At 34.0% G+C, this 24940-nt stretch overlaps 1 protein-coding gene across 3 annotated transcripts in view; it reads right to left on the minus strand.

The window, feature by feature from the left end:
* F13B (coagulation factor XIII B chain) overlaps positions 1-24940 on the minus strand; it is a 39450-nt gene that overhangs the window by 8430 nt on the left and 6080 nt on the right. For all 3 annotated transcript variants that reach the window (XM_047705737.1, XM_047705736.1, XM_047705739.1), the window contains 8 exons: positions 22781-22957; positions 22244-22420; positions 18961-19140; positions 18690-18875; positions 17430-17612; positions 9848-10048; positions 8658-8840; positions 2126-2339 (listed from right to left, as the gene is read on the minus strand). In XM_047705737.1, the coding sequence (XP_047561693.1) occupies positions 2126-2339; positions 8658-8840; positions 9848-10048; positions 17430-17612; positions 18690-18875; positions 18961-19140; positions 22244-22420; positions 22781-22957 (1501 nt within the window). The remainder of the gene's footprint in view (positions 1-2125; positions 2340-8657; positions 8841-9847; positions 10049-17429; positions 17613-18689; positions 18876-18960; positions 19141-22243; positions 22421-22780; positions 22958-24940) is intronic.

Here is a 24940-nt window from a genome sequence, read left to right on the forward strand (position 1 = left end):
ATTGAATTATTTGGGTATTTATTTATTTTGAGAGAGAGAGAGCGTGAGCATGTGGGGAGGGGCTAGGGACAGGGAACGACTCTTAAGTAGACTCGCACTGAGCATGGAGCCTGATGTGGGGGTCCATCTCAATCATGAGATCATGGCCTGAGCCAAAATCAGGAGTCAGACACTTAACTGACTTAGCCACCCTTGTAGCCTATTTGGGAGGTGGAGGTTAAAGTTCTTCATATATTGGGGCACGTAGGCGGCACAGCCACTTGAGGGCCCAACGCTCAGTTTTGGCTCAGGGTCAGAGAATCGGCCCTACATCAGGCCCCATGATCAGCGATGATTTGGCTTGGGATTCTCTTCCTTTCCCCCTCCCCTCTGCACTCACTCTTGCTCTCAAATAAATAAATAAATCTTAAAAAAAAATAAAATTCTTCATATATTTTGGATACTAACCCATTATCAGATATGTCCTTTCCTAATATCCTCTCCCATTCAGTGGGTTGTCTTTTTGTTTTGTTGGTTGTTTCCTTTGCTATGCAGACGTTTTTGTTTTGATATAGTCTCAGTAGTTTATTTTTGCTTTTGTTTTTCTTCCTCAGGAGACATATCTAGAAAAATGTTGCTAAGGCCAAAGACAAGGAGATTGCTACCTGTTTTCTTCTAGGTCTTTTACCCATTTTGAAGTTTTGTGTGTGTGTATATCATGTAAGAAACTGGTCCAGTTTCATTCTTTTGCATGTGGTTGTCCAGGTTTCCTCACACCATTTATTGATAGACTTCTTTTCTCCATTGTATATCCCTGCTCCCTTTGGCATAGATTAATTGACCATATAGAAGTATGGCTTTACGGAGTGCCTGCATGGCTCAGTGGGTTAAAGCTTCTGCCTTTGGCTCAGATCATGATCCCAGGGTCCTGGGATCGAGCCCCACATCGGGCTCTCTGCTCAGTGGGGAGCCTTTTTCACTCCACATTTCTCTGCCTGCCTCTGACTACTTGTGATCTCTCTCTCTGTCAAATAAATAAATAAATAAATAATCTTTTTTAAAAAGTATGGGTTTATTTCTGGGCGTTCTAATCTGTTCCATTTATCTATGTGTTTATTTTTTTATGTGTCTGTTTTTATTTCAGTACCATACTATTTTGATTACTATAGCTTTGTAGTATATTTTGAACTCTACAATAGCAATACCTCAATTTTTGTTCTTCTTTCTCAAGATTGCTTTGGCTATTCGGGTCTTTAAATAAGTCAGACAGAAAAACAAATGCCATATGATTTCACTATATGTGGAATCTAAAAAAACAAAACAAAGAACAAAAAGCAGATACAGATCTATAAATATGGAGAACAAACTGATGGTTGCCAGAGAGTAGGAGGATAGAAGGATGGGCAAAATGGGAAAAGGGGACCAAGTGAGAGAGTCAGGCTTCCAGTTATGGGACAAGTACATCATGGGAATAAAAGGTACAGTGCAGGAAATATAGTGAATGGTATTATACTAGCATTGAATGGTGGCAGATCATGGCTATACTTGTGGTGAGCATAGCATAACAATAGGGTTATATACCTGAAACTAATGTAATATTGTGCATAATTTATACTCAAATAAAAACCAAAAAAGGAGGAAAAGAAAAATAAAAAAGTATAAAATATGTATTTTTAAATTACCATATGAGGAAACATTTTAGAGTTTCCAAGCTCTTACACAGGCATATGTTCCTGAAAATGACTTAATTTTAATCATTGTTATTAATATGCTCTTCTATCAATAGAAAGATTTGTGCAACTTTGTTTCCCATCTTTACAATTTATACTTGGACATATACTGGGAAGTGGAGAAAATGTAATATTCTATATCAACATAGGTTAATTTTTCCATATTTAAATATTGTACATATAAATCAATTTATTTGCCAAACTGTCAAAGTGTCACAAATATGAAAACTTTTTGACTTTATTGAATTAATTAATCCTTCTAGGAGTTCATTTGGCTTAAAAAGTGAAATTATTTTTTTCTATATAATGACCATGAAGTAGTTTTGTAAAACCTAATATTTCTTAAATTTATAATATAAAGAATCTCTTGAATAACAATCTGAAGAAGATAATTGTAGGCAGAAGCTTCTTCTTACCTTTCTCTGTGAATACATATTGGATATTTTAACTGCCCTCTGTCACATTGCACTCTGAGTTCAGATCCAAAAATAGAGAGGTCAGCTACATATGTATTTCTCTTACAAAGAAACTCAATATACTCGCCATGGAAAATATATGGTCTATCATCAAAATCCCACTTCAGGAGTAAATTATTATTTTCCATTTCAACAAGAGATAATGTGCAAGGCTCTGAAAAAATAAAAAGAAGAAAATTATCTTGACACATCTTAGAACTAACAGGAATGTAAAATGAAATAACAGTGAAATAATATGAAATAATGAATAATGAAACAATGAAATAATAATAATGAATGTAAAATGAAATAACAAGTTATTTCAGAAAATGGAGTTTCTGTCCTTATTTGCCTCCTGGCTGCCATAACACCAAAGAGTAGGTCCCGAAAAAGGCTAAAGGTTCAGAGTTGTTAATACAGCATATGAATCATACAACTGTAATACATTTAAAAACTCCTTCATTCAATATTTTTGGTAAGTATTTATTGAATCCCTAGGTGTCAGATGTTGTGCTAGAAGTTTTATAGACAGAATAAAAATGAAGAAGAATAATCAGAAAGACTCTAAGAGAATATAGTCACTGCAAAATATATTTGAAAATTAGGTCAAATAGTACTACAATTTAAAATCTTATGGTTCTACAAAACATGAAATTTTAATTTTAAAAAAGTTAAAAATTAATTCATGGACCTTCTGTTCTCAGCTATGACAGAATAGTCTACATCAGACCGGCACTTCTACTAAAACTAGAAAATATGAAAACAGACATGAAGCCAGTATTTCACAGAATTAGAGCATTTCCAAGGCACTCAAGATGCTAAGGTTCTGGAAAAAGCTCCTTCAGATGCTAAGGTTCTGGAAAAAGCTCCTTCAGATGCTAAGGTTCTGGGAAAAGCTCCTCCAAAAGGCATCTTCCTCTTGGGGCATTTGTTGATTCTCAGCATGAACTGAGAAATTGTAGAGAATGGTCAACAGCAAACATGGAGCTGCAGAGCTTTTGGAAATCTCAGGTTGTTGGGGATAGAAAAATGGAAGTTTTGGTCAGCCATGACGGCCAGGATCTGAGTGGTCAAGAACCCAGAAGAATGGGAGGTACAGAAAACGAACGTGATACTGGCTTTTCTCTTGAAGCATCTGCCTATTCTTGACTTGTGCAAAGAGAGAGGATAAAGAGCCAAGCAGAAAGTGAATGAAAAGACACATTAAGTTTTTTTTGGCAGTCTCCCAGTAATATGAAAGCCAGTCAAGAAGGAGGAACCTTGGTATAAATATCAAACTCTTAATGAAGAAACCTGCAGGGTTATGTTCTATTAGTAGGAACAAACAAAGGTCTGAAAATAAGCTTAGAAAAAACTGCAAATCTAATTAGATCGAGACCAACTTCCCCTACACTATCAGCCAAAAGAAGAGATGAGTATTCTCTGGAGCCAGATGAACATCATTGTTACAGGTTTTTTAAATTTTCCATACATACTATTTGATATTCAATCAACTGTTAACAGAAATAGCAAAAGATTAGGCTAGAAATCAAAATAGGCCTACAGATGATCCAGATAATGGAGTTTGCAGGCAAGGACTTAAAGATAAGTGTGAGTAACATGGTAAAGAAATAGATGTTAAGATAAAGTCTTTCATCAGACAACTGAAATCTACAAAAAGAAAAAAAAGCATAAAGCAGGCATTCTAGAAATACAACAATATTGAGACCTCAGTAGAGGAGTTTAAAGCAGGTTGGACACATCTCAAGAAAGGATTAGTGAATTGTAAGATGTATCAGTAGAAACTACCAAATGGGAACAAAGAAGATTAAAATACTAAAGGTAATGAAAAGCATCAAGCAATAGTTACAACAAGTGCTACCAACTTGAAGGATGAAATGCTCAGGGGTGCCTGGGGGGCTCAGTCAGTTAAACATCTGCCTTTGGCTCAGGTCCTGATCCCAGGGTCCTGGGATCAAGTCTTGCATCAGGCTCCCTGCCTGGTGGGGAGTCCACTTCTCCCTCTGCCCCCCACCCCCATTCATGCACATGCTCTCTCTCTCCCTCTCTCTCTCTTGCAAAAATAAATAAATAAAATCTTAAATAAAAAGAAAAAGAATGAAATGCTCTGAGAAACACACATCAAGGCCCTGCATAAATAGCCTATGGAAAATAAAGGGGAAAAGAATCTCAAAATCAGTGGAGTACAAAAAGAAACTTAAGTTTCAAAGAAATACCAGTAAGAATTGCATTGACTGGGATGCCTGGGTGGCTCAGTCAGTTAAGCATCTGCCTTCAGCTCAGGTCATGATCCCGGGGTCCTGGGATTGAGCACAGCATGGGGCCCCTTGCTCAGCGGGGAGCCTTCTTTTCCCTCTGCCTGCCACTTCTCCTGCTTGTGTCTCTCTCCTTCTCTCTTTCCCTGACAAATAAATAAATAAAATCCTTAAAAAGTTGGCATTAACTAACAAAAACTATGAAATACAGAAAAGGATAAAATGATATCTAAAGCAGGGAAGGAAAAAGAGGCCAAACTAGAATTCTATCTCTGATAAAATTACTCTTCAAAAGTTTTCAGGCAAAAAAATACTGAGAAAATAATAAAGAAATAATACTTTTCAGGCATGTGCAAAATAATCTCAATCAGAAATAGTAGCAAACAGGAGAAGATGAGAAACAAATCACTGAAAAACATATCGACAAATCTTAAAGAATATTTCTGGATAATGTAATATTCATCGTATCTTCGGGACTTAAACTACATGTAGAGCGAAAATGCATGACACAGTAATAAAAAAAGTGGGAAGGGTAAATCAAGCTGAAGTTTTCTGGGGCTTGGAGAGGTGGTATAAGTACTAACTTATATTTAAATGTAATAAGTCTTGGTTGAATTATGTAATCTCTGTGAAAATAGTGAAAGGAAGCCAAGAAGAAAGTATAATCGACAAGCTAGTAGAAGTGAAATGGTATGAAAAAAACTGATTTACTGGGAAGAAAGAGAGAGAGAGAGAGAGAGAGAGAAGCATAAAGAACAGATAGAATATATATCTAGTATAGTAAGATGGTAACTATAAACAAAATATATCAGCACTTATATTAACATGTATATGGGCAAATACTATGCAGAGAAAGACTGTCAGACTAAATAAGTATGCTTTAAAATAAATAACTATATATTGCTTATAAAAAACCAAAATGTTTAAAGTTAAAGAATGAAAAAATGTACTTGTTGAAGTACAATACTTGTTGAAGCTTGTATAGGTAAGGAATCTTCGGGCAAAAACAAACAAAAAGTATTAGTATAGATAAAGGAGGACTCTTTTAAAATTATGCAGGGTCAGTACACCAAGATTTAATATGCTTCAATTTGTGTGGACTTAGTAGGATAGTATAAAAATACAAAAGCAAAAATTGAAAGAACTAATATGAGGAATGTTTTTAAATGCACAGAGTATAAGGGATTTTAACATACTTCTTTTGGTGACTGATAGAAAAACAGAAATCAGCACAGATATGAATGAACTTAATAAAAAACAAAATTCAACTGACATATATGAAGCAACAGTGAATCCAAAAATAACCACAGTTTATTAGTTTATTTCAAGTACAAAAGAATGTGTACCTACAATAAATACATGCTTGTAATAAAGTAAATATCAATGAATTTTAAAAGATTGATATAATTCAAAGTGTGTCTCAATGGATTCAAATTAGAAATCAATAAAAGGAAACTAGAAAAATTTCCAATGTTTAGAAACTAAAAACCACAATTCTATATAACTTAGACTGAATACAGGATATCAAAATGGGTATCACTTTTTTTTAACCGAATGGCTGAATAATAATAAAATTCCAGAACATAAAAATGTGTGGGGATAAAGTTAAAGTTAGGCTCAGTGGGAAATTTATATCCTTAAGCTTCCTTAACAAATTAAATTAAACTTTCTTTAAAAATCTTTAAAAAAACAAAGGCTGAATATCAGTAATCTAAGTATCCACCTAAAATGCTATGAGTAATAAAATAAATTTAAGAAATTAGAAGAGAGGAAATAATGATAAGAATATAAATTATTAAAATAGTAAGCAACGGGGCACCTGGGTGGCTCAGTGGTTAAAGCCTCTGCCTTCGGCTCAAGTCATGATCCCAGGGTCCTGGGATCGAGCCTCACATCGGGCTCTCTGCTCAGCAGGGAGCCTGCCTCCTCCTCCTCTCTCTCTCTGCCTGCCTCTGTGCCTACTTGTGATCTGTCAAATAAATAAAAATCTTTAAAAAAAATAAAATAAAATAGTAAGCAACATTTGATGAAAGGGTAACAAATGCAAATATTAGTTGTTTGAAAGGCCTAATAAAAGTTTAGACCAGGGTGCCTCCATGGCTCAGTCAGTGAACTGGTCAATTCTTAGTTTTGGCTCAGGTCATGCATGATCTCTGGGTCCTGAAATGGAGCCCTAGGTTGAGCCCCAGGCTCAGTGGGAGTCTGCTTCCTGTCTCCCTCTTCCTGTGATCTCCCACTCCGCTGCCAATCAATCAGTCAATCAATCTTAAAAAAAAAAAAAAAAACTTCTAAAAAAATAAATAAAAGACGCTTAGCAAGACATGTCAAGAAAGAAAGAGATACAGCTTAATAGCAGTAAAAATAAATGACACATCACTAAAGGCATTAAGAAGAATGTAAAAGGATGCTCTGAATAACATTATGTCAACAAATTTGACAATTTAGATATTATGGACAAATTTCTATAAACCACCCTACCAAAACTGACAGCTGTCAGGATCTTTCCTCAAGAGAACTTGATGCTCAAACGGCATGTTTGGTGGATTATTATAATTATTAAGGAAGAAATGGTGCCAATCTTAACAAATTCCAGAGAATTGAGAAATAGGGAACTTACCAGTTCACCATATGAGGGTAGTAGAAACCATACCAAACCCAAAAGGAAAATAACAGACTGATCTCTCTCATGAAAATAGATGGAAAACTTCTAAGAAAAACATAAGCAAATAAAAATCCAACAATACACTCTGGAAAACAGCATGGAGTTTTCTCAAAATGTTGAAAATAGAACTACCCTATGACCCAGCAATTGCACTACTGGGTATTTACCCTAAAGATACAAACGTAGTGATCCGAAGGGGCATGTGCACCCAAATGTTTATAGCAGCAATGTCTACAATAGTCAAACTATGGAAAGAACCTAGATGTCCATCAACAGACGAATGGATAAAGAAGATGTGGTGTATATACACAATGGAATACTATGCAGCCATGAAAAGAAATGAAATCTTGCTATTTGTGACAACGTGGATGGATCTAGAGGGTATCATGCTTAGCGAAATAAGTCAATCGGAGAAAGACAACTATCATATGATCTCCCTGATATGAGGGAGAGGAGATGCAACATGGGGGGTTAAGGGGGTAGGAGAAGAGTAAATGAAACAAGATGGGATTGGGAGGGAGACAAACCATAAGAGACTCTTAATCTGACAAAACAAACTGAGGGTTGATGGGGGGAGGGGGGTTGAGAGAGGGGGGCTGGGGTTATGGACATTGGGGAAGGTATGTGCTATGGTGAGTGCTGTGAAGTGTGTAAACCTGATGATTCACAGACCTGTACCCCTGGGGATAAAAATATATTATATGTTTATAAAAAATAAAATTAAAAAAAAATCCAACAACATATAAAAAGCATAATTCATCACAACCAAGTGTGATTTATTGTAGGAATGTAATTATATTTTAACATTCAAGAAGAAGCAATATAATTCCAGGGGAGAAAAAGTAATAATATGATTATTTCAATAGATAGTGCTAAAATTAAACATTCACTGAAGATTAAAAAAAACCTCTTAGAAAAATAGAAATTAAAGCTTTCTACATTTTAAGTTTGATTTTAAAGTATTTATAACACTGTAACTAAAGATGAATTGTTGAAAGTTTTACTTACGAGACTGGGAAACGAGATACCCACTACTTCTACTCAGTATTGTACTCAAGTCCAAGTTGGTAAAATAAGATAGTAAATAAGTCAGATACAGAAACAAAAAATATTTTCTTTTTATTCAAAGAAATGCTTTTTTAATGCCTCCTGAGAATCTTGGTAGATACTGTTACTTCTATTCAAATGTTTCACTAATAAGGCATAACTTGCCTTAGAACAACTTTCTATCTTTGCTTCCTCATTGCACTCATGATTTCTATTATAGCACCAATCGCACTGAATGATAATTGTTAATATATATATACTCCCATCACCATGACTTATTCATCTTTTAGCCCATAAAACAACAGTATTGGTATATGGTTTGTATTTAATAAATATTTGTTAGGGCAAGATGGACTATAGTTATTTATGATCTACAGGAAAAAACAGAAACCAGTGATGAGGTAGGCACACTGATACACAAATATTGCAAATTAAGCATTATAATAGTATTATATCAACTAACAGAAAAGAGAAAGTGAAAAAGTATGGTTTTATTTTATTAAATAGGTGAATAGTTCACAGTACATACCTAAACACGATGGTGGTGTAGTCCACACTCCCTCTAAACAATAGGACTCCTTAGACCCCTGAAGAAAATGGTGATCAAAACACTTGTATTCTACCGAGGAACCATTTTCATAGATTTCTAATCTTGAACTAATTATGACTCCATTTTTAATAAGTGGAGGAGATGCACACACTCCTTTAGATTCTGAAAAAAAAATGATTTTAAAAGCATACAATGAATTTCTATGATAAGCATCCAATACTTTAATAATTACTATCGAAATAAAATAAGGTAGGGATGACTGGGTGGCCTAGATGGCTAAACACTGACTTTTGATTTTGGCTCAGTTCATGATCTCAGGGGTGTGGGATTGAGCCCCACCTCAGGTACATGCTCAGCATGGAGTCTACTTGAGGATTTCTCTCCCTCTGCCCCTCCTAGCCCCCAACCCCTGCTCATGCTCTCTCTCTCTCTCTAAAATAAATAAATATTTTTTAAAAGGAATAAAATGAGATATTTCATGTAAAAGCATTTTTAAGATGTCTGTCAAATTTTAAGTATTGAGAGCATAGTTCTACAATAACTTTGTACTATAAAATTGATGATTGCAATTAGAATCTCATATTATAAAACTGAAAAACATTTAAAACTGGCAAAATAATAATAATGATAACTGTGATTTTATTTTTCCCTTTTTATTAAGTCAAAAGTGAAAATGTATGAAACCCCTTTGAAGCCATGCTTTCTATATGTATTTTTTCTTTATTAAAGAAAAAAAATTTTCTCTAATATTTTTTCTTATTAAAAATTATTTTCTTATTAAAAGCAATAGTGCCATATCCAAGGAGCACATAGAGTCTTTCAATCTGCATCAAGCCCTCTTCTAAAAGAATACTCTCCACCAACCCCCCAGAAAAGCAATGTTTTCCACTGGTGTTGATTGTTCACACTAGGGAGATCAGTCTTCTGATAGTCTGGTAGTTATCTATCAGACCTATTAATTTCTCCCTTTATAAAACTGACTTATTGAAATTAAAAGATGTCAGCATAGTCATCCTATTTAAGTGTATGTGCTTACTGTACATGATCAGATCGTTCCCAATTTCTAGATTAGAAGATGATGGTGGTAAGTTGGGTGGGGTCTTTCTTATACTTTGAACCCAAGTGGTAGTATTAATCACCTGAGAAATTGTCAGAAAGCACTGTTTTACCTTTTCTAATACATAAAGGATATCTCACTTCTCCTCTATTGCATTGTACAGAAAATTCAGACAACAAGGTTGATGGAGATAAGTCATATCCTTCTTTACATACAAAATCTATTAAATCTCCATGTAAGACCTTTCCTTCATACTTCCACTTCATCTCTATGTTATTTCTGTACATGTAATCCACATTAATAGTACATGGTTCTGTAAAACAAAACATTATTTTAAATTATTTATTCATTTGACAAGTATGAAGTTTATTTTTAAAAGAAAAATTTGACAAGTATCAAAAGCAATGTTTTATATTTAACATTTACATTATTAAAATTCCTCACACATATACACACTTTATTGCTATCAAATTAATTTATACATTTCTTAATATTGTTATATTATGAATTAAAACCACTTAATTTGAACATTAAAAAATATTGTTTAAGCTTACAAGAGATGCACTTTTGACCTAAAGTGAGGTGATACAAAAGGATATACCTTGCAAATAGAAGGGAATAAAAAAAAAAGAACCAGGGTAGCAATACTTATATTGAACAAAAGAGACCTAAAACAAAAACTGTAACAAGAGATAAAGAATCATTATGTAATCATAATGATAAATCATTCCAAGAGCATATAACAATTATAAACATATATACACCCAAAAAAATCCCCAGTCCAACCTTATACCTAAAGGGACCCCCCCGACAAAAGCCCAAGATTAGTAGAAGGAAGGAAATAATAAAGACCAGAGTAGAAATAAATGATGTAGAGACAAGAAAGAAAGAAAGAAAGAAAGAAAGAAAGAAAGAAAGAAAGAAAGAAGGAAAAGGTCAGTGAAACCCGGAGTTCTTTCTTTGAAAAGAAAAACAAAATTGATAAACCTTTAGCCAGATTCATCAGGAAAAAAAGGACAAAAATAAATAAAATTAGAAACAAAAGAGAAGTAAAAACTGGCACTACAGAAATATGAAGGATTATAAGAGAATACTACAAAAATTATGCGCCAGTGAATTGGACAACCTAGAAGAAAAAGATATATGCCTAGAAACCTATAATCTTCCAAACTAAAACAGGAAGAAATAGAAAATCTGAACAGACCAATTACTAGTAACAGTATTGAACTGGTAATAAAACAAAATTCCCAACAAACAAAAGTCCAGGACCAAACGGCTTCATAGGCAAATTCTACCAAACATTTAAAGAGTTAATACCTATTCTCCTCAAATTATTCCAAAACATAAAAGAAGAAGGAAAGCTTCCAAATACATTCTACAAGGCCAGGATCACCATGATACCAGAACCAGACAGACACTCCAAAGATAACTAAATGCCAATATTCCTGATGAACATAGATGCAAAAATCCTCCATAAATTATTAGCAAACTGTATTCAACAACACATTTTAAAAATTACCATGATCAAGTGAAATTTATTCTGGAGATGCAAGGATGTTTCAATAGTCATAAATCATTCAATGTGATACACCACATCAACAAAACAAATAATCATCTCAGTACATGCTGAAAAAACATTTGACATTATAAAAACACTAATAAAGTGGTTCAGAGGAAACTACCTCAACATAATAAAGGCTACTTATGATAAACTTACAGCTAACATCATACTCAGTGGTAAAAATGAAGAGCTTTTCCTCTAAGATCAGGATCAAGACAAAGTTGTCCATTCTTGACACTTTTATTCAACAAAGCACTAAAAGTTCTAGCCATAGCGATCAGGGGAAAAAAAAGACATCCAAATTGATAAGGAAAAAAGTTGAACTGTCACTATTTGCAGATGACGTGATAGTATACACAAAAACCCCTAAAGACTCCATCAAAAAAAACTATTAAAAGTAAAAAAATGAATTCAATAAAACTGTAGGAATCAAAATTAATACACAGAAATCAACTGCATTTCTATGCACTACCAACAGAGTAGCAAAAATAGAAATTAAGAAAATGATTCTATTTATAAATATGCCAAAAGAATAAAATACCTAAGGATAAACTTAACCAAGGAGGTTAAGACCTGTACTGTGAAAACTACAAAACATATTGATGAAAGAAATTGAAGCTGACACAAAGAAATGGAAAGACATTCCATGCTTATGGATTGGAAGAGTTAATATTGTTAAAATGTCCATACTAACCAAAAGCAATCTACAGATCAATGCAATTCCTATCAAAATACCAATAGCATTTTTCATAGACCTAGAACAAGTAAGCCTAAAATTTGTATGGAACCACAAAAGATTCCAAATAACAAAAGCAATCCTTAGGAAGAAGAACAAAACTAGAAGTATCACAATCTCTGACTTCAAGATATATGACAAAGCTGAAGTAATCACAACAGTATGATACTAGCATAAAAATGCACACATAGATTTATGGAAGAGAACAGAGAGCCCAGAAATAAATCCATGCTCATGTGGTCAGTTAATCTATGGCAAAGGAGGCATGAATATTACAATCGGAGGAAGAGAGCTCTTCAATAAATGATGCTGGGAATACTGGACGATGACATGCAAAAGAATGAAACTGGACCCCTTTCTTATACCATACACAAAAATTAACTCAAAATGGATGAATGACCTAAATGTGATACCTGAAATCACATAATTCCTAGAAAAAAGCATAGGCAATAATCTCCTTGGCTTTGACCTTAAGAACATGTTTCTAGATATGTCTCCTGAGGCAAGGGAAACAAAAACAAATGTAAATTACTGGGACTACACCAAAATAACAAGCTTTTGCACAGCAAAGGAAACATCAACAAAGCAAAAATGCAACTCACTGAATGGGAGGAGGTATTTGCAAAGGATACATCTGATAATGGGTTAATATTCAAAATATATAAGGAAGTTATAAAACTCAACAAAAAAACAAATAACCTAATTTAAAAAAATGGACAGAGGACCTGAATAGACATTTTTCCAAAGAAGAACATATAAATGGCCAACAGACACATGAAAAGATGCTCAACATCACTTATTCTCAGGGAAATTAAATCAAAACCACAATGAGATATTACCTCACACCTGTGAGAATGGCTAGAATCAAAAAGAGAAGTCACAAATGTTGGTGAGGTTGTGGAGGGAGAAAAAAACCCTCATGCTGCGTTGGTTGGAATGTAAATTGCTGCAGCCACTGTGATGAACATTATGGAGGTTCCTCAAAAAATTAAAAATAGAAATACTATATGATCCAATAATTCCATTTCCGGGTATTTACTCAAAGAAAATGAAAACAGCAATTCAAAAGCTGTATGCACCCCTATGTTTATTGCAGGATTGTTTACAATAACTAAGATATGGCAGCAACACAAGTGTCTATATAATGGAATATTACTCAGTCATTAAAATGGATGAAACCTTGCTACTTATAACAACATGGATGTATCTAGAGGGTATAATCCTCAGTGAAATAAGTCATGGAAAGACAGATACCATATGATTTGCTTTTATGTGGAATCTTAAACATAAAATAAATGCATAAACAAAAAAAAAAAACAGAAATTAAGTCATATATAAGAAAACAAATTGATGGCTGCCAGAGGGGAGGGGAGGATGGGAATGGGCAAAATAGGTGAAGGGGACTGAGAGAGATGGGCTTCTGATTACACAATGAATAGGTCATGAGGATAAAAGGTACAGCAGAGAGAATTTAGTCAATGGTATTGTAATAACATTATATGGTCACTGTTGGTATCTACATTGGTGGTGTGCATAGCATAACATTTAGACTTGTCGAATCAGTGTGCTGTACCCCCCAAAATAATGCAACATTGTGTACCAACTATACTTCAGTAAAAAGCATATATATACATATATGTATACATATAAATGTATATTACAGTCACTTAGGTTAAGCATGATCTCCTCTCTATAAAATAAAAGTCATGAGGGATGCCTGGATGGCTCAGTTGGTTAAGTGTCTAACTCTTTTCTCTCTCTCTAAAATAAATAAATGAATCTTTAAAAAAATAAAAAATCATGAAATACAAAATGTATTTATTGTACAATATTTGTGAGAGACCTACCACTTGAGGTACATCAAAGAACAAAACAAAGATTCCCACCCTCATGGAACATACCCTCTAAATGGGAGAAACACATAAGGACAAGCAATAGCTATAATAAATATATGGGTTTATAATCTCTGGCCATCTTTAAACCACATGCCATAAATTAGAAGGGAAATGAATAGTGGAGGGAGAGGTGGGGGCATAGAAAGGGATGATGTAAGAGAAATTATACTTTGAAGCTATGTGGTTGGAATAGGCCTAAGGAAAAAATAGTATTTGTACAAATGAGTGAACCATGGCATTTTCTGAGGGAAGGGTGTTCCAGGAAAAGGAAACAGCCCTGAGGTGAGAGCATACTTAGCTTATGTGAGGAAGGGCAAGGAGACAGAGTGGCTGGAGTAGAATGAGATAGGGAAGATCAGTACTGGGAGGTTAAAAAGGTTCATAATGTCTGGAAGAATAATTCACAGATGGAAGATTCTGCTTGTTATTACACCATTTTTCCCATTTGTAGTGAGAATACTTGCGGTTCCTAAGGATAAATAAGATGTACCGAACTCTGCCTCTTGGCCTGATGACAGTAAATGATCTTCATTCAGTATTTGCTTTGATTTATTAGCACTAAGTCTATGTGCCTAGAGGCAATTTCTCTAGAAACAGCATGATAGATTTCCTTAAACTTTCCAGTCTTTATCCTCAGAGATGACTGTATTTCCATTCAATGCATTATCAGTCACATCATCAAAAACTTAGCATCAAAAACCTCTATGAAAATATGAGGGCAACAGAAAAGTTATAGGTAGACATATTTGAATTTGAACAAGAACAGCAGCTTAGGAATGACTTAGAATAGAGAAACCACCAAGTAGATGTTGAAAGAGCTAAAGACTTAAAATTTACATATATATATATATATATATATATACACAATATAAATAAAATAAAAGGAAAATAAAAATGGTTGCAATAGACATTGTTGTATCTTGCATCATCGTCAAATGAATAATATAATTTATATAAATAAAACTTTTATTACAAGAATGAAAAATCAAAGTCACTGAAAAAAAAAAACCTGTGGCCACTAGAAAATCAAAAAATGCTCAGTTGAGTAATACTTAAACAAGCCAAATCAAATATAACTTAAATCAACCAAATCAAATAAAAATAAACTCAATTGATTAGTACTTAAATAAATCAAATTAAAATAATTTTAATTGTTGGGTTAACAATATATGATTAAAATATTCAAGTTGACAAGGATTAAGGAAACTATACATTAATCCACTGATGGTAGAGTTGTAAATCAGATTAACTTTCTGAAGGACAATTTAGCAATTAACAGAAAAATAATTAAAATTCCAGATCTTTTTGATCCAGAAATTCTTCTTCAGAAAATCTGAAAAAAGATACCCAAAACAAAATCAAACGTGAAATAAATATACTTAATTTTAAAAATTAAAAAATAAAATTTTTTTATATGTGCAGACATTTAGTACAAAATGTATTGTTTGGAATATAAAAATGTTGAAAACACACTAAACTTCCATCAAAAAGTGATTAATATGACATATCTATGTTACAGAAAACTAGGTAGCCATTAAAATGTATATTGTAGAGGTATATCAAACCATGTTCATAATATAGTTTGTGGGGAAAAAATGAATTACATAGCCTCTCGTGACAGCATATATTTCTTTGTAAATAGGTTTTGTATGTGTGTGTGTACAAAAAGGTTCAGAAAACCATTGTCTAAGTCATTAACAACATTTGTTTCAGCCCAAATTACTGATATTTTCTGTTTTCTTCTAGTTGCCTCTATATATTTATCAATTTTTGGTAAATAACAATGATTTGCATTTATATAGTTTGAAATGCTAATATTTGTAATTAAGTGATTATTTTATTTTAACTTAGAGAAAGATTATGGTACCATTACCTATTTGCAAAAGTCACAATATAACAAGTTCATTGCAACTGTAGTGACCAATTAACATTGCAATTACATGTAATTCTGACTAGCAAAGTTAAAAAATGAGGTAAATCTCTTGTTTGTTTCTCAGAGTCCACAGTCTCTCATGGTTTGTCTCCCCCTCCAATTTCCCCTCCTCATTTTTCTCTTCCTTCTCCTAATGTCCTCCATCCTATTATGTTCCACAAGTAAGTGAAACCATATGATAATTGGTTGACTTATTTCACTTAGCATAATCTCTTCCAGTCCCATCCATGTTGGAAGGCAGCTATGCTCACCACTATACCACCAATGCTGATTCCCATCCATGTTGATGCAAAAGTTGGGTACTCATCATTTCTGATGGCTAATAATATTCCATTGTATATATGTACCACATCTTCTTTATCCATTCATCTGTTGAAGGGCATCTTGGCTCCTTCCACAGTTTGGCTGTTGTGGACACTGCTGCTATGAACATTGGGGTGCATATGGCTCTTCTTTTCACTACATCTGTATTTTGGGGGTAAATACACAGTAATGCAATTGCCACGTCTGGTGATGGGTATTAAGGAAGGAATGTACTGCACGGAGCGCTGGGTGTTATAGATAAACAATGAATCTTGAACACTACATCAAAAATTAATGACATGCTATATGGTGACTAACATAACATAATAAAAAATAAAAAATTAAAAATTGAGGCAAATTTGTAGGTTTGAAATGAAAGGTGAATATTTATGTTCTGAAAGTTATCTCAACTTACATAATTATTTAGATAGCTCCCTTCATTCTCCATTTGAATCATTAATGTTAATTACACTATGTTTCAATCTAAAATATACTTAAAGTAATCACAAATATGTTTTTATTTGCTCAACAAAATAGAACAAAGGTGACCGTTTAAGTGAGGAATTGACAGCCAAGAAAGCTATTAACAATATCTTCTACCAAGGAAAGAAATGGATTGATTATTCTCTCCAAATGCATTCTGAGGACAATATAGACAGAGACACTGAGGCTATCATTTAGGAGAAAATAATCAGTCACTAAAATGTGAATCTACTTAATGCCACTGAAATGTGCACTTTAAAATGGCTAACATGGTAAGGCTTTGTTGTTCATATTTTACCACAATTTAAAAAATAGTAGGTAAGAGTAATGTAGTTTTAGACCCTCTGATATTAGATTTTCTGCTTACAAAAATGAAAAGGAAAAACACTTGGAAAAAAAAATCATCATTTACATGCAATAAAATGTTATATAAAAATCACATAAAATACAAACATAATGGTATAAGAAATTCAATGGGTTGTTAAAAAAGGAATAAGTTCTAGGGACCTAACGTATATAATGGTGACTATAGTTTACAATTTTATTTTGAATACTTGAACGTTGCCAAGAGAGTACATCTTAAATGCACTCATAGTAATGACAAGAACAACAGATACAACTATGACTATGTGAAGTGAAGGGAATGTCAATGAACCTTATTGTAAAACATATATGTGTGTCAACTCACTGCATGGTATAACTTAAATTCATATGTTATATGCCAATTGTATCTCATATAGCTGGGAAAATTAAAAAAAAAATACAATGTGTTCTCTGTCTTACCTAAGCAAATAGGTGGGGATGACCATCTTCCTTGTTCACAACGAGATACTTTTGCTCCACTCAGTAAGTAATATTCATTGCATCTATATTCTACTGAGGATCCTGTTGTGTAGCTTGCTAATAATCCATCAACAACAGCCCCATTTATTATATCAGGTGGTGGCTTACAATTCTCATTATTTTCTTAAAAAAAAGAGGTTATTTAAAAATTAATATGAATTTATAACAACATAATGATATCATATAGTTACTCATACTATTGTACCTTGTTATTTATATTATATAGTTTAGGACAATTGTTTTCTAAATTCTCCAGAAATGAGAAAAATGCTATTCAGACCAAATATTTTAAAAATTTACGTAGTAAGAATAACAGCAAATGTTTTGCCTAAAAACACATATGCATATCTGTCAGTTTTCTTGCTTATGAAGGAATCATGATACAAATATTCTTAAAATGTATAGAAAGGTAAACAATGACCTGAAGATTATGGTCAGTTCTAAAACTACCCTTTGTCATCACCCACTTTTATTTTTTAATTCTCATTCCTTTCATTCCAGATCTCAGTCAATCCATGGATGACATTGTCTACTTTTTCTCTCTTTAGTTTTTCTCCTACTCTTCTCATTTCTTTAGCATCCTTAATAGCTTTTCTCTTATGCAATAAATATCGTAGGTAAACATGATTGCGGAGATCTTTCTGGGAGAGATCAAGAAATGAGAAAGGTAACAGGAAGGGTAGCACCCAGGAGTGGCAATGTAGCCTGGTTGTGCATGTTAGTGAAACAAAAGACCGGGGACAGGTATAGGGCTCAGGGTATAGGGTTCAGACTGGCCAGATACGTAAGTAATACCAGAAGGACTGACCTAAAGGCAGGAACACAGTGCTCTAAAATGACTTTGTAGGACATGAAGGGAGAGGAAGTAGATCATGATTATGGCCAGTCACCCAATCAACTATTACTTATGTGCTTTCACTTAAACCTTAGAAGTCCTGGTGTCAGCAGATCAGATAACAGTGTTTAGCATTAATGTATATTCAAAAAAATTTTTTTAGTTTCCCACTTCTTTACATTGGGTTAAATTCTACAGAAGGCTTCATATACACACAAAAAAACAGCAGAGTAGGTGCTGAATCAGGGTGTTTTATAACTTTTTTAAGCAGTAGTCTCTTGCTAGAACTATATAGATTAAATAAGGAAAATGAAAAATTTTTAAACAACAGGCTTAACTATTGCTGGTAAATGTAGCATACACACCAACACACTCAGGAGGACGTGTCCATTTTCCACGTTTACAAGTTATTTCTGTTGATCCTCGGAGATGATACCCACTTTTACATTCATATGCCACTTTATCCCCATTGTAATGAATTGTAGAGTTCAGGTTTGCTGTACCATTCTCAATGATGGGTGGGTCCCCACAGGCTGTCTTCTCCTTTTCTTCTGAAAAGAGACATTTTGTATTCAAATGTGTATAGCTACACATGCAGACTTCATTTTAGGGAAAACTGATTAAGGTGTTGCTAACCTATGCATTTTGGAGGTTCTGTCCATTTTCCATTTTCACAACGTATTTCTTGTGATCCCTGTATCTCAAAATTAAGTTCACATTCTATACGAACTGTTTCTCCATGACGATAAGTTGTTGAATATGTTTGAATTTTGGAGTGTAGAGGCAGAGGTGGAGGAGGACATCGATTTCTTCTTCCTGATATAAATTATCACCAGAGTTAGTCATATAATTACAAAAAATAATATGTAGATTTAATAAGCACCCTTCCTAGATCCAAATACCAGAGGAAGCATGGTAGGCAGACCCTAGGGTCACTCGTTGATCTCCACTTTTGATGTTTTTAACATTCGCTTCCTTGGGTGATAACCTTCCCCATAAGCAGGAACTTTGACTTGCTTCTCATCAACGAGTGCAGCAAAGATGATGGGAGTATGTGATTACGTATGCATGATATGCAACATAGTATGTTAAGGCCATTCTTGCTGAAAGACTGTCCCCCTGCTGATTTTGATAAAAAGCAAGCGCCCACATTGTGAGCTTCCATAAGGGGGTGGTGCTACGAGACAAGGGGCAAAGGGCTGCCTCCAGCTGGCACCCAAGAAGAAACTGAGGCTCTCAGTTCACCTGTCTGCAAAGCACTCACTGCTACCAGTAACCATGAGTTTGAAAGCAGATTCTTCCCCAGTCCAGCCTCAGATGAGACTGAAGCCCCAGCTGACACTTTAATTGCAGTTTGTTCAACAGGAGTGCAGAGGAGCCAGATAAGCTAGGCTCAGACTCCTACAGAAATTGTGAAGTAATACAAGTGTGCTGTTTTAAGTTGCTAAATTTGTGATGCATTGTTATGCACCAATAGAAAACTAATAAAGCAAGCAAATCAAAATAGCATTTGTTATCTCCTCTAATCCTAAAATAACTTCATTAAGCAGGGATAATTATTTCTCTCATAGATAAATAAACTGAAATTTCTGAAGTAAATAAATTAACTATTAAGTAGTGGATCTGTTCTTTTTTTTAAAAAAGATTTTATTTATTCATTTGACAGACAGAGATCACAAGTAGGTGGAGAGGCTGGCAGAGAGAGAGGAGGAAGCAGGCTCCCTGCTGAGCAGAGAGCCCAATGTGGGGCTCCATCCCAGGACCCCAGGATCATGACCCAAGCCGAAGGCAGAGGCTTGAAACCACTGAGCCACCCAGGTGCCCCATGGATCTGTTCTTGTACCTATGACTACATGAATTAAATCTGTTCTTCACTATTCTAAAACACAGACTGTATTAATGTCCTATTGCTGTTGTGACAAATTATTACAATTAAGTGGCTTAAAATAGCAGAAATTTATTCTCTTACAGCTCTGGGAGCCAAAAGTCCAGAATTCATTGGGCTAAAATCAAGTTGTCGGGAGAGCTGCATTCCTTCTGCAAGTTTATGACTCAGCTTCTTTGCCTTTTCAAGCTTCTGAAGGCTACATGCATTCTTACGCACATGACCTTTCCTCCTATTGCTCCAACCTTTTGCTTCTATTCCATTGTCACAACTCTATTCTTTTGTAGTCAGATTTCCCTCTGCCTCCCTCTTATAAAGAGGCTTGTGATTATACTGAGGGTCCACAATTAGACCCTCAGAATAATCAGAAATTATTCCTACCTCAAGATCCTTAACTTTATCACATGTGCAAAGTCCCTTTTGCCATATAAGTAAGGTAACATTCATTGGTTCCAGGGATTAGGATATAATTTATTATTATTGACCCAACTGCACTGCCTACTCTACATCTAATCACTATTTACTAGAGAAAATAATAGCATGCTAATTTGGATGGGGAGTGGAGTAGATATTAAGCAGGTTTGCAATTTATTTCTGTAATAAAATGTTACAATTTGCTAACTATCTTCTATACTATTAGACCAAGTCTCTTGGGCAGGACTGGAAAATTAAAAACAAAAACAAAAACATTAATGTTATCATTTGGTGCATTTAAAGAGTTAGGATCATTCTGGGCAATCTCATCTCATACCCATGGTCATCTCCCTCTTTCACCCCTCCCAACATTTGCTTCAAATCTTCACCCCCTCCTCCAAGTTCCACTTTCCTTTCTCTTGTTGATCAATAATGATATTATTTTCTATACTACAGAGTATATATACTCTCCATCCCCTCCAATCCTCAAGATCCTATTTACCTTTCAGTTCAAATGTTATTCATCACCTCCAAAAATTCTATCCCACATCATACCTATCAAAATCTTCAGTGTTTGTTCAAATAATTTATATCTGAATTTATTATATTTGTCACATTGTATCAATTACCTTTTTAAATTTGTTTCCTCTGCTAGTCTTGGACTTCCTTCATATATCATTGTAGGTATGTTTAAATGATGTGTGAATTGTCTCCCAATAGGTGATCATACTGTCTGCTTGAACATGTCCAGTGATAGAAACTTGCCATAGACATTACATTTTAGGAATACTCTTACTTGAGGACCATATTTTTCATTTTTACTCTGGGTAATATTTTTTTTTATTTTTCTGTTCTTTACCCCCACCATTTTGAAGACTGTATTTTCACATCAGGAAATATGTGGCCAACTAAGAACCGTCACAAACCACCAGCGTGAGAAAACTGAATCTAGTAATTCCCAATAAGTAAAATGTATTCATTATAATGAAAGAGTTTAAAAGTTACATCCACTCTACAAACTAATACAACCTTTAAGATTTCTTAAATTTTCCTTAAATTTCTTAAGATTAAATATTGCTGAAAATATCTAGCAATGATTTAAAAGACCATATTTATTTTTAAAAATAGCATTCCACATAATACCCTCCGTGTCATTCCACATCATTGCAAATGGCAAGATTTCATTCTTTTTGATGGCTGAGTTCTCATAAGTCAGTCAGAGAAAGACAAATACTGTATGATTTCACTCATATGTGGAATTTAAGAAACAAAACAGATGAACCCAGGCAAAGGGAATGAAAAATAAAATTAGACAAAAACAGAGAGGGAGGTAAACCACAAGAGACGCTGAATTCTAGGAAACAAACTGAAGGTTGCTGGAGGGGAGATGGGTGGGGGGATGGGGTAACTGGATGATGGGCATTAAGGAGGGCACCTGAAGTTATGAGCACTGGGTGTTGTATGCAACTGATGAATCACTAAACTTTACCTCTGAAACTGAAAAAAAAAAAATAGCACTCAGGACAAGAATTAGATAACATCAGAAACATTTTTGCATAGAAATTAAGCTAATTAAGACACAATATTTTATTTGTATGAGTATGAAATTTTAAAAATTACCTTCACATACAGGAGATGCTGGGTACCAACCGAAGTTATAACACTGAATTAAGTCAGATCCACTTAGATAATAATTTGTATGACAGAAAAACTGAACTACATCTCCTTCTTCATATGTTTGCTTTATAGGATGAAAATAACCATTTTCTATTAATCTTAAAGAAGAGCACTTTAATTCTAAAAATGAAAGCACAAATAAAATTCAAAAAATGTGTTATTTTTTCTGTTGAACAATATACCATGTCTGGAATAGAAATGAGTAAATTTGCCATATTTTTTTACACATAACAAAAGCTTGCCAATTTCTATATTTATTAAGTATCATTAGGCTTATTCTAATTTAATTATCTGAGCAAAGAGAAATTCTTTTTCTACTTGAGAGCTTTAAATGATCAAAACTGGTGATCAACATAATTAAAACCCGAAGCAAAAAAAAAAGTATGAAAAATGAAACATGAGTGTGACAATTTATATACACTACTGGATGAGAGAAAGTTTTTAAAATGAGACTAGATTGTCCTTAAAATGAGAACCTACTGGTACATTTTGGTGTGAGAGACCATCCATATGTGCGGCATTCTACCTCCTCTGTCTTCTTTCCCCCAGTTGTGTAGTAGCCAGCAGCACACTCGTACTGTATTTTGTCCTTCACTCTGAACGTTTTCTGCGTCGTGGAATAATTCCCATGATCTAATTCAGGGACCAAACATGTTTCTAAAAAAAAAAAAAAATCAACTTTATTTATTTTATGAACTTTATCACTAAAACTATAATATTAAAAATAAATCTCAAAATGTATTTTCACAAAATCTGAAGCATATTTGGCCGAATCAAACTTCAGCAAAGTTGAAAAATAGCCAGTTTGCCTTTGCGTCTCTAGTTCCTGTTTTTCTTTATACATCTTGTGTCTTAATGCCACCAGTCTTCTATTCTTAAAATTCTGGTCTAGTATACTTGGCAGAAGGCCACAATTCAACTGAAGGCTTGTACAGTAACAATTTTTTGAGTCTGTGTCATCTGAGGATTTATACAATTTAAGCAACTAACAACACACTAACAAAGTATACATATTCAAATTATTGGATTATTTTAAGTATATCTGATACTGGTTTACCAATAAAGATAATGAGCATTACCTCAAATTCCTCTCTAATAAAGGAATTAGCAGTTTATATATGTTGTGAGAAATAGGCTTGAGGTTTTTTTTTTTCATCCTATTCCATTCCATTCCATTCCAGGCTTTTTTTTTTAAGATTTCATTTACACACTTGAGAGAGAGAGATCCCAAGTGGGAGGGAGAAGCAGACTCCCTGCTGAGCAGGGAGCCGGACACGGGGGTCAATCCCAGGACCCCAGGATCATGTCCTAAGCCCGAGGTAGATGCTCTACCGACTGAGCCACCCAGGCACTCCTATTCTATTCCATTCTTTTATTTATAGTATAAAGTAGGAACTACTTCCACCTTTTAGTTATTGTGAAAATGTTGCTAGGAACATTGTTATGCAAAAGTCTGTTTGAGTCCCTGCTTTCCCTCCGGATATATACCTAGAAGTGGAATTACTGGATCCTATGGTAACTCTATGTTTAATTTTTAGAGGAACTGCCACCAACCCAAGTGTCCATCAATGGATAATGGATAAACAAAATGTCTATAGATGATCTATCTATATACACACAATAAAATATTATTTAGCCATAAAAAGAACGTAAATTCTGATGCATGCTACAACATAGATGAACCTTGACTACATTATGCTAAGTGAAGTAAGTCAGACACAAAAGGATAATACCGCGTGACCCTTCTTATACAAAGTACTTAAAATAAGGAAATTGATAGAGACAGAAAATAGAAGTTACCAGATACTGGGGTAGGGTGGGGGATACACAGGTTTATTGTTTAATGGGTACGAATTTCTGTTTGGGTTGATAAAGAAGAAATAATGGTGATGAAGAAGAAATAATGGTGATGGTTATACAACATTGTGAACGTACTGAAGGCTACTGAATTGTACACTTAAAAATAGTTAAAATTTCATGTTATGTATATTTTACTGCAATTAAAAAAAAAAGATCAGGGGTTGCCAATGGTTGGCAGAATGAAAAATGGATGAACAGGTGGAACACAAAGGATTCATAGGGCATTGAAACTATTCTGTATAATATCTGAGTGGTAGATACATGTTATTATACATTGGACAAAATCCACAGCATGTATAACACAAAGAATGAACCCTAAAGTATGAACTTTGGTTAATGCAACAAATATACCACACTAAATACAAAATGTTAATAATAGGGGTAATCAAATGTGGCCAAGGGCAGGAAGCGGTATATGGGAATTCTCTGTACTAGCTGTCCAGTATTTCTGTAAATCTAAGACTGCTCTAAAAAGTGTATTAATATTAAAAATATTAAATAGGAACTAGTGGAGTAGGTGAGTTGTGGGAGTTGGGAACTCGTGGGTAAAGGAAACACCTAACATTTAAGAAAAACAATATGATATCAACTTCTTGCCTTTACAGACATACAAAAAATCAATTATATTAAATAAAAATGACTATCAGTATAAGAAAGTACTAGCCTCACAGTCATTTATCTTTAGTTTTAGAAAATGATTCTTTTTTTTGTAGCAAAAAAATTTTTAATAATAAGCATTATGACAAAAATATGTCCTCATAATTGTTAGAAACATATGCA

This window comes from Lutra lutra, chromosome 15 (genome assembly GCF_902655055.1).
Source record: "Lutra lutra chromosome 15, mLutLut1.2, whole genome shotgun sequence".
In the NCBI taxonomy this organism is placed as follows: domain Eukaryota; kingdom Metazoa; phylum Chordata; class Mammalia; order Carnivora; family Mustelidae; genus Lutra; species Lutra lutra.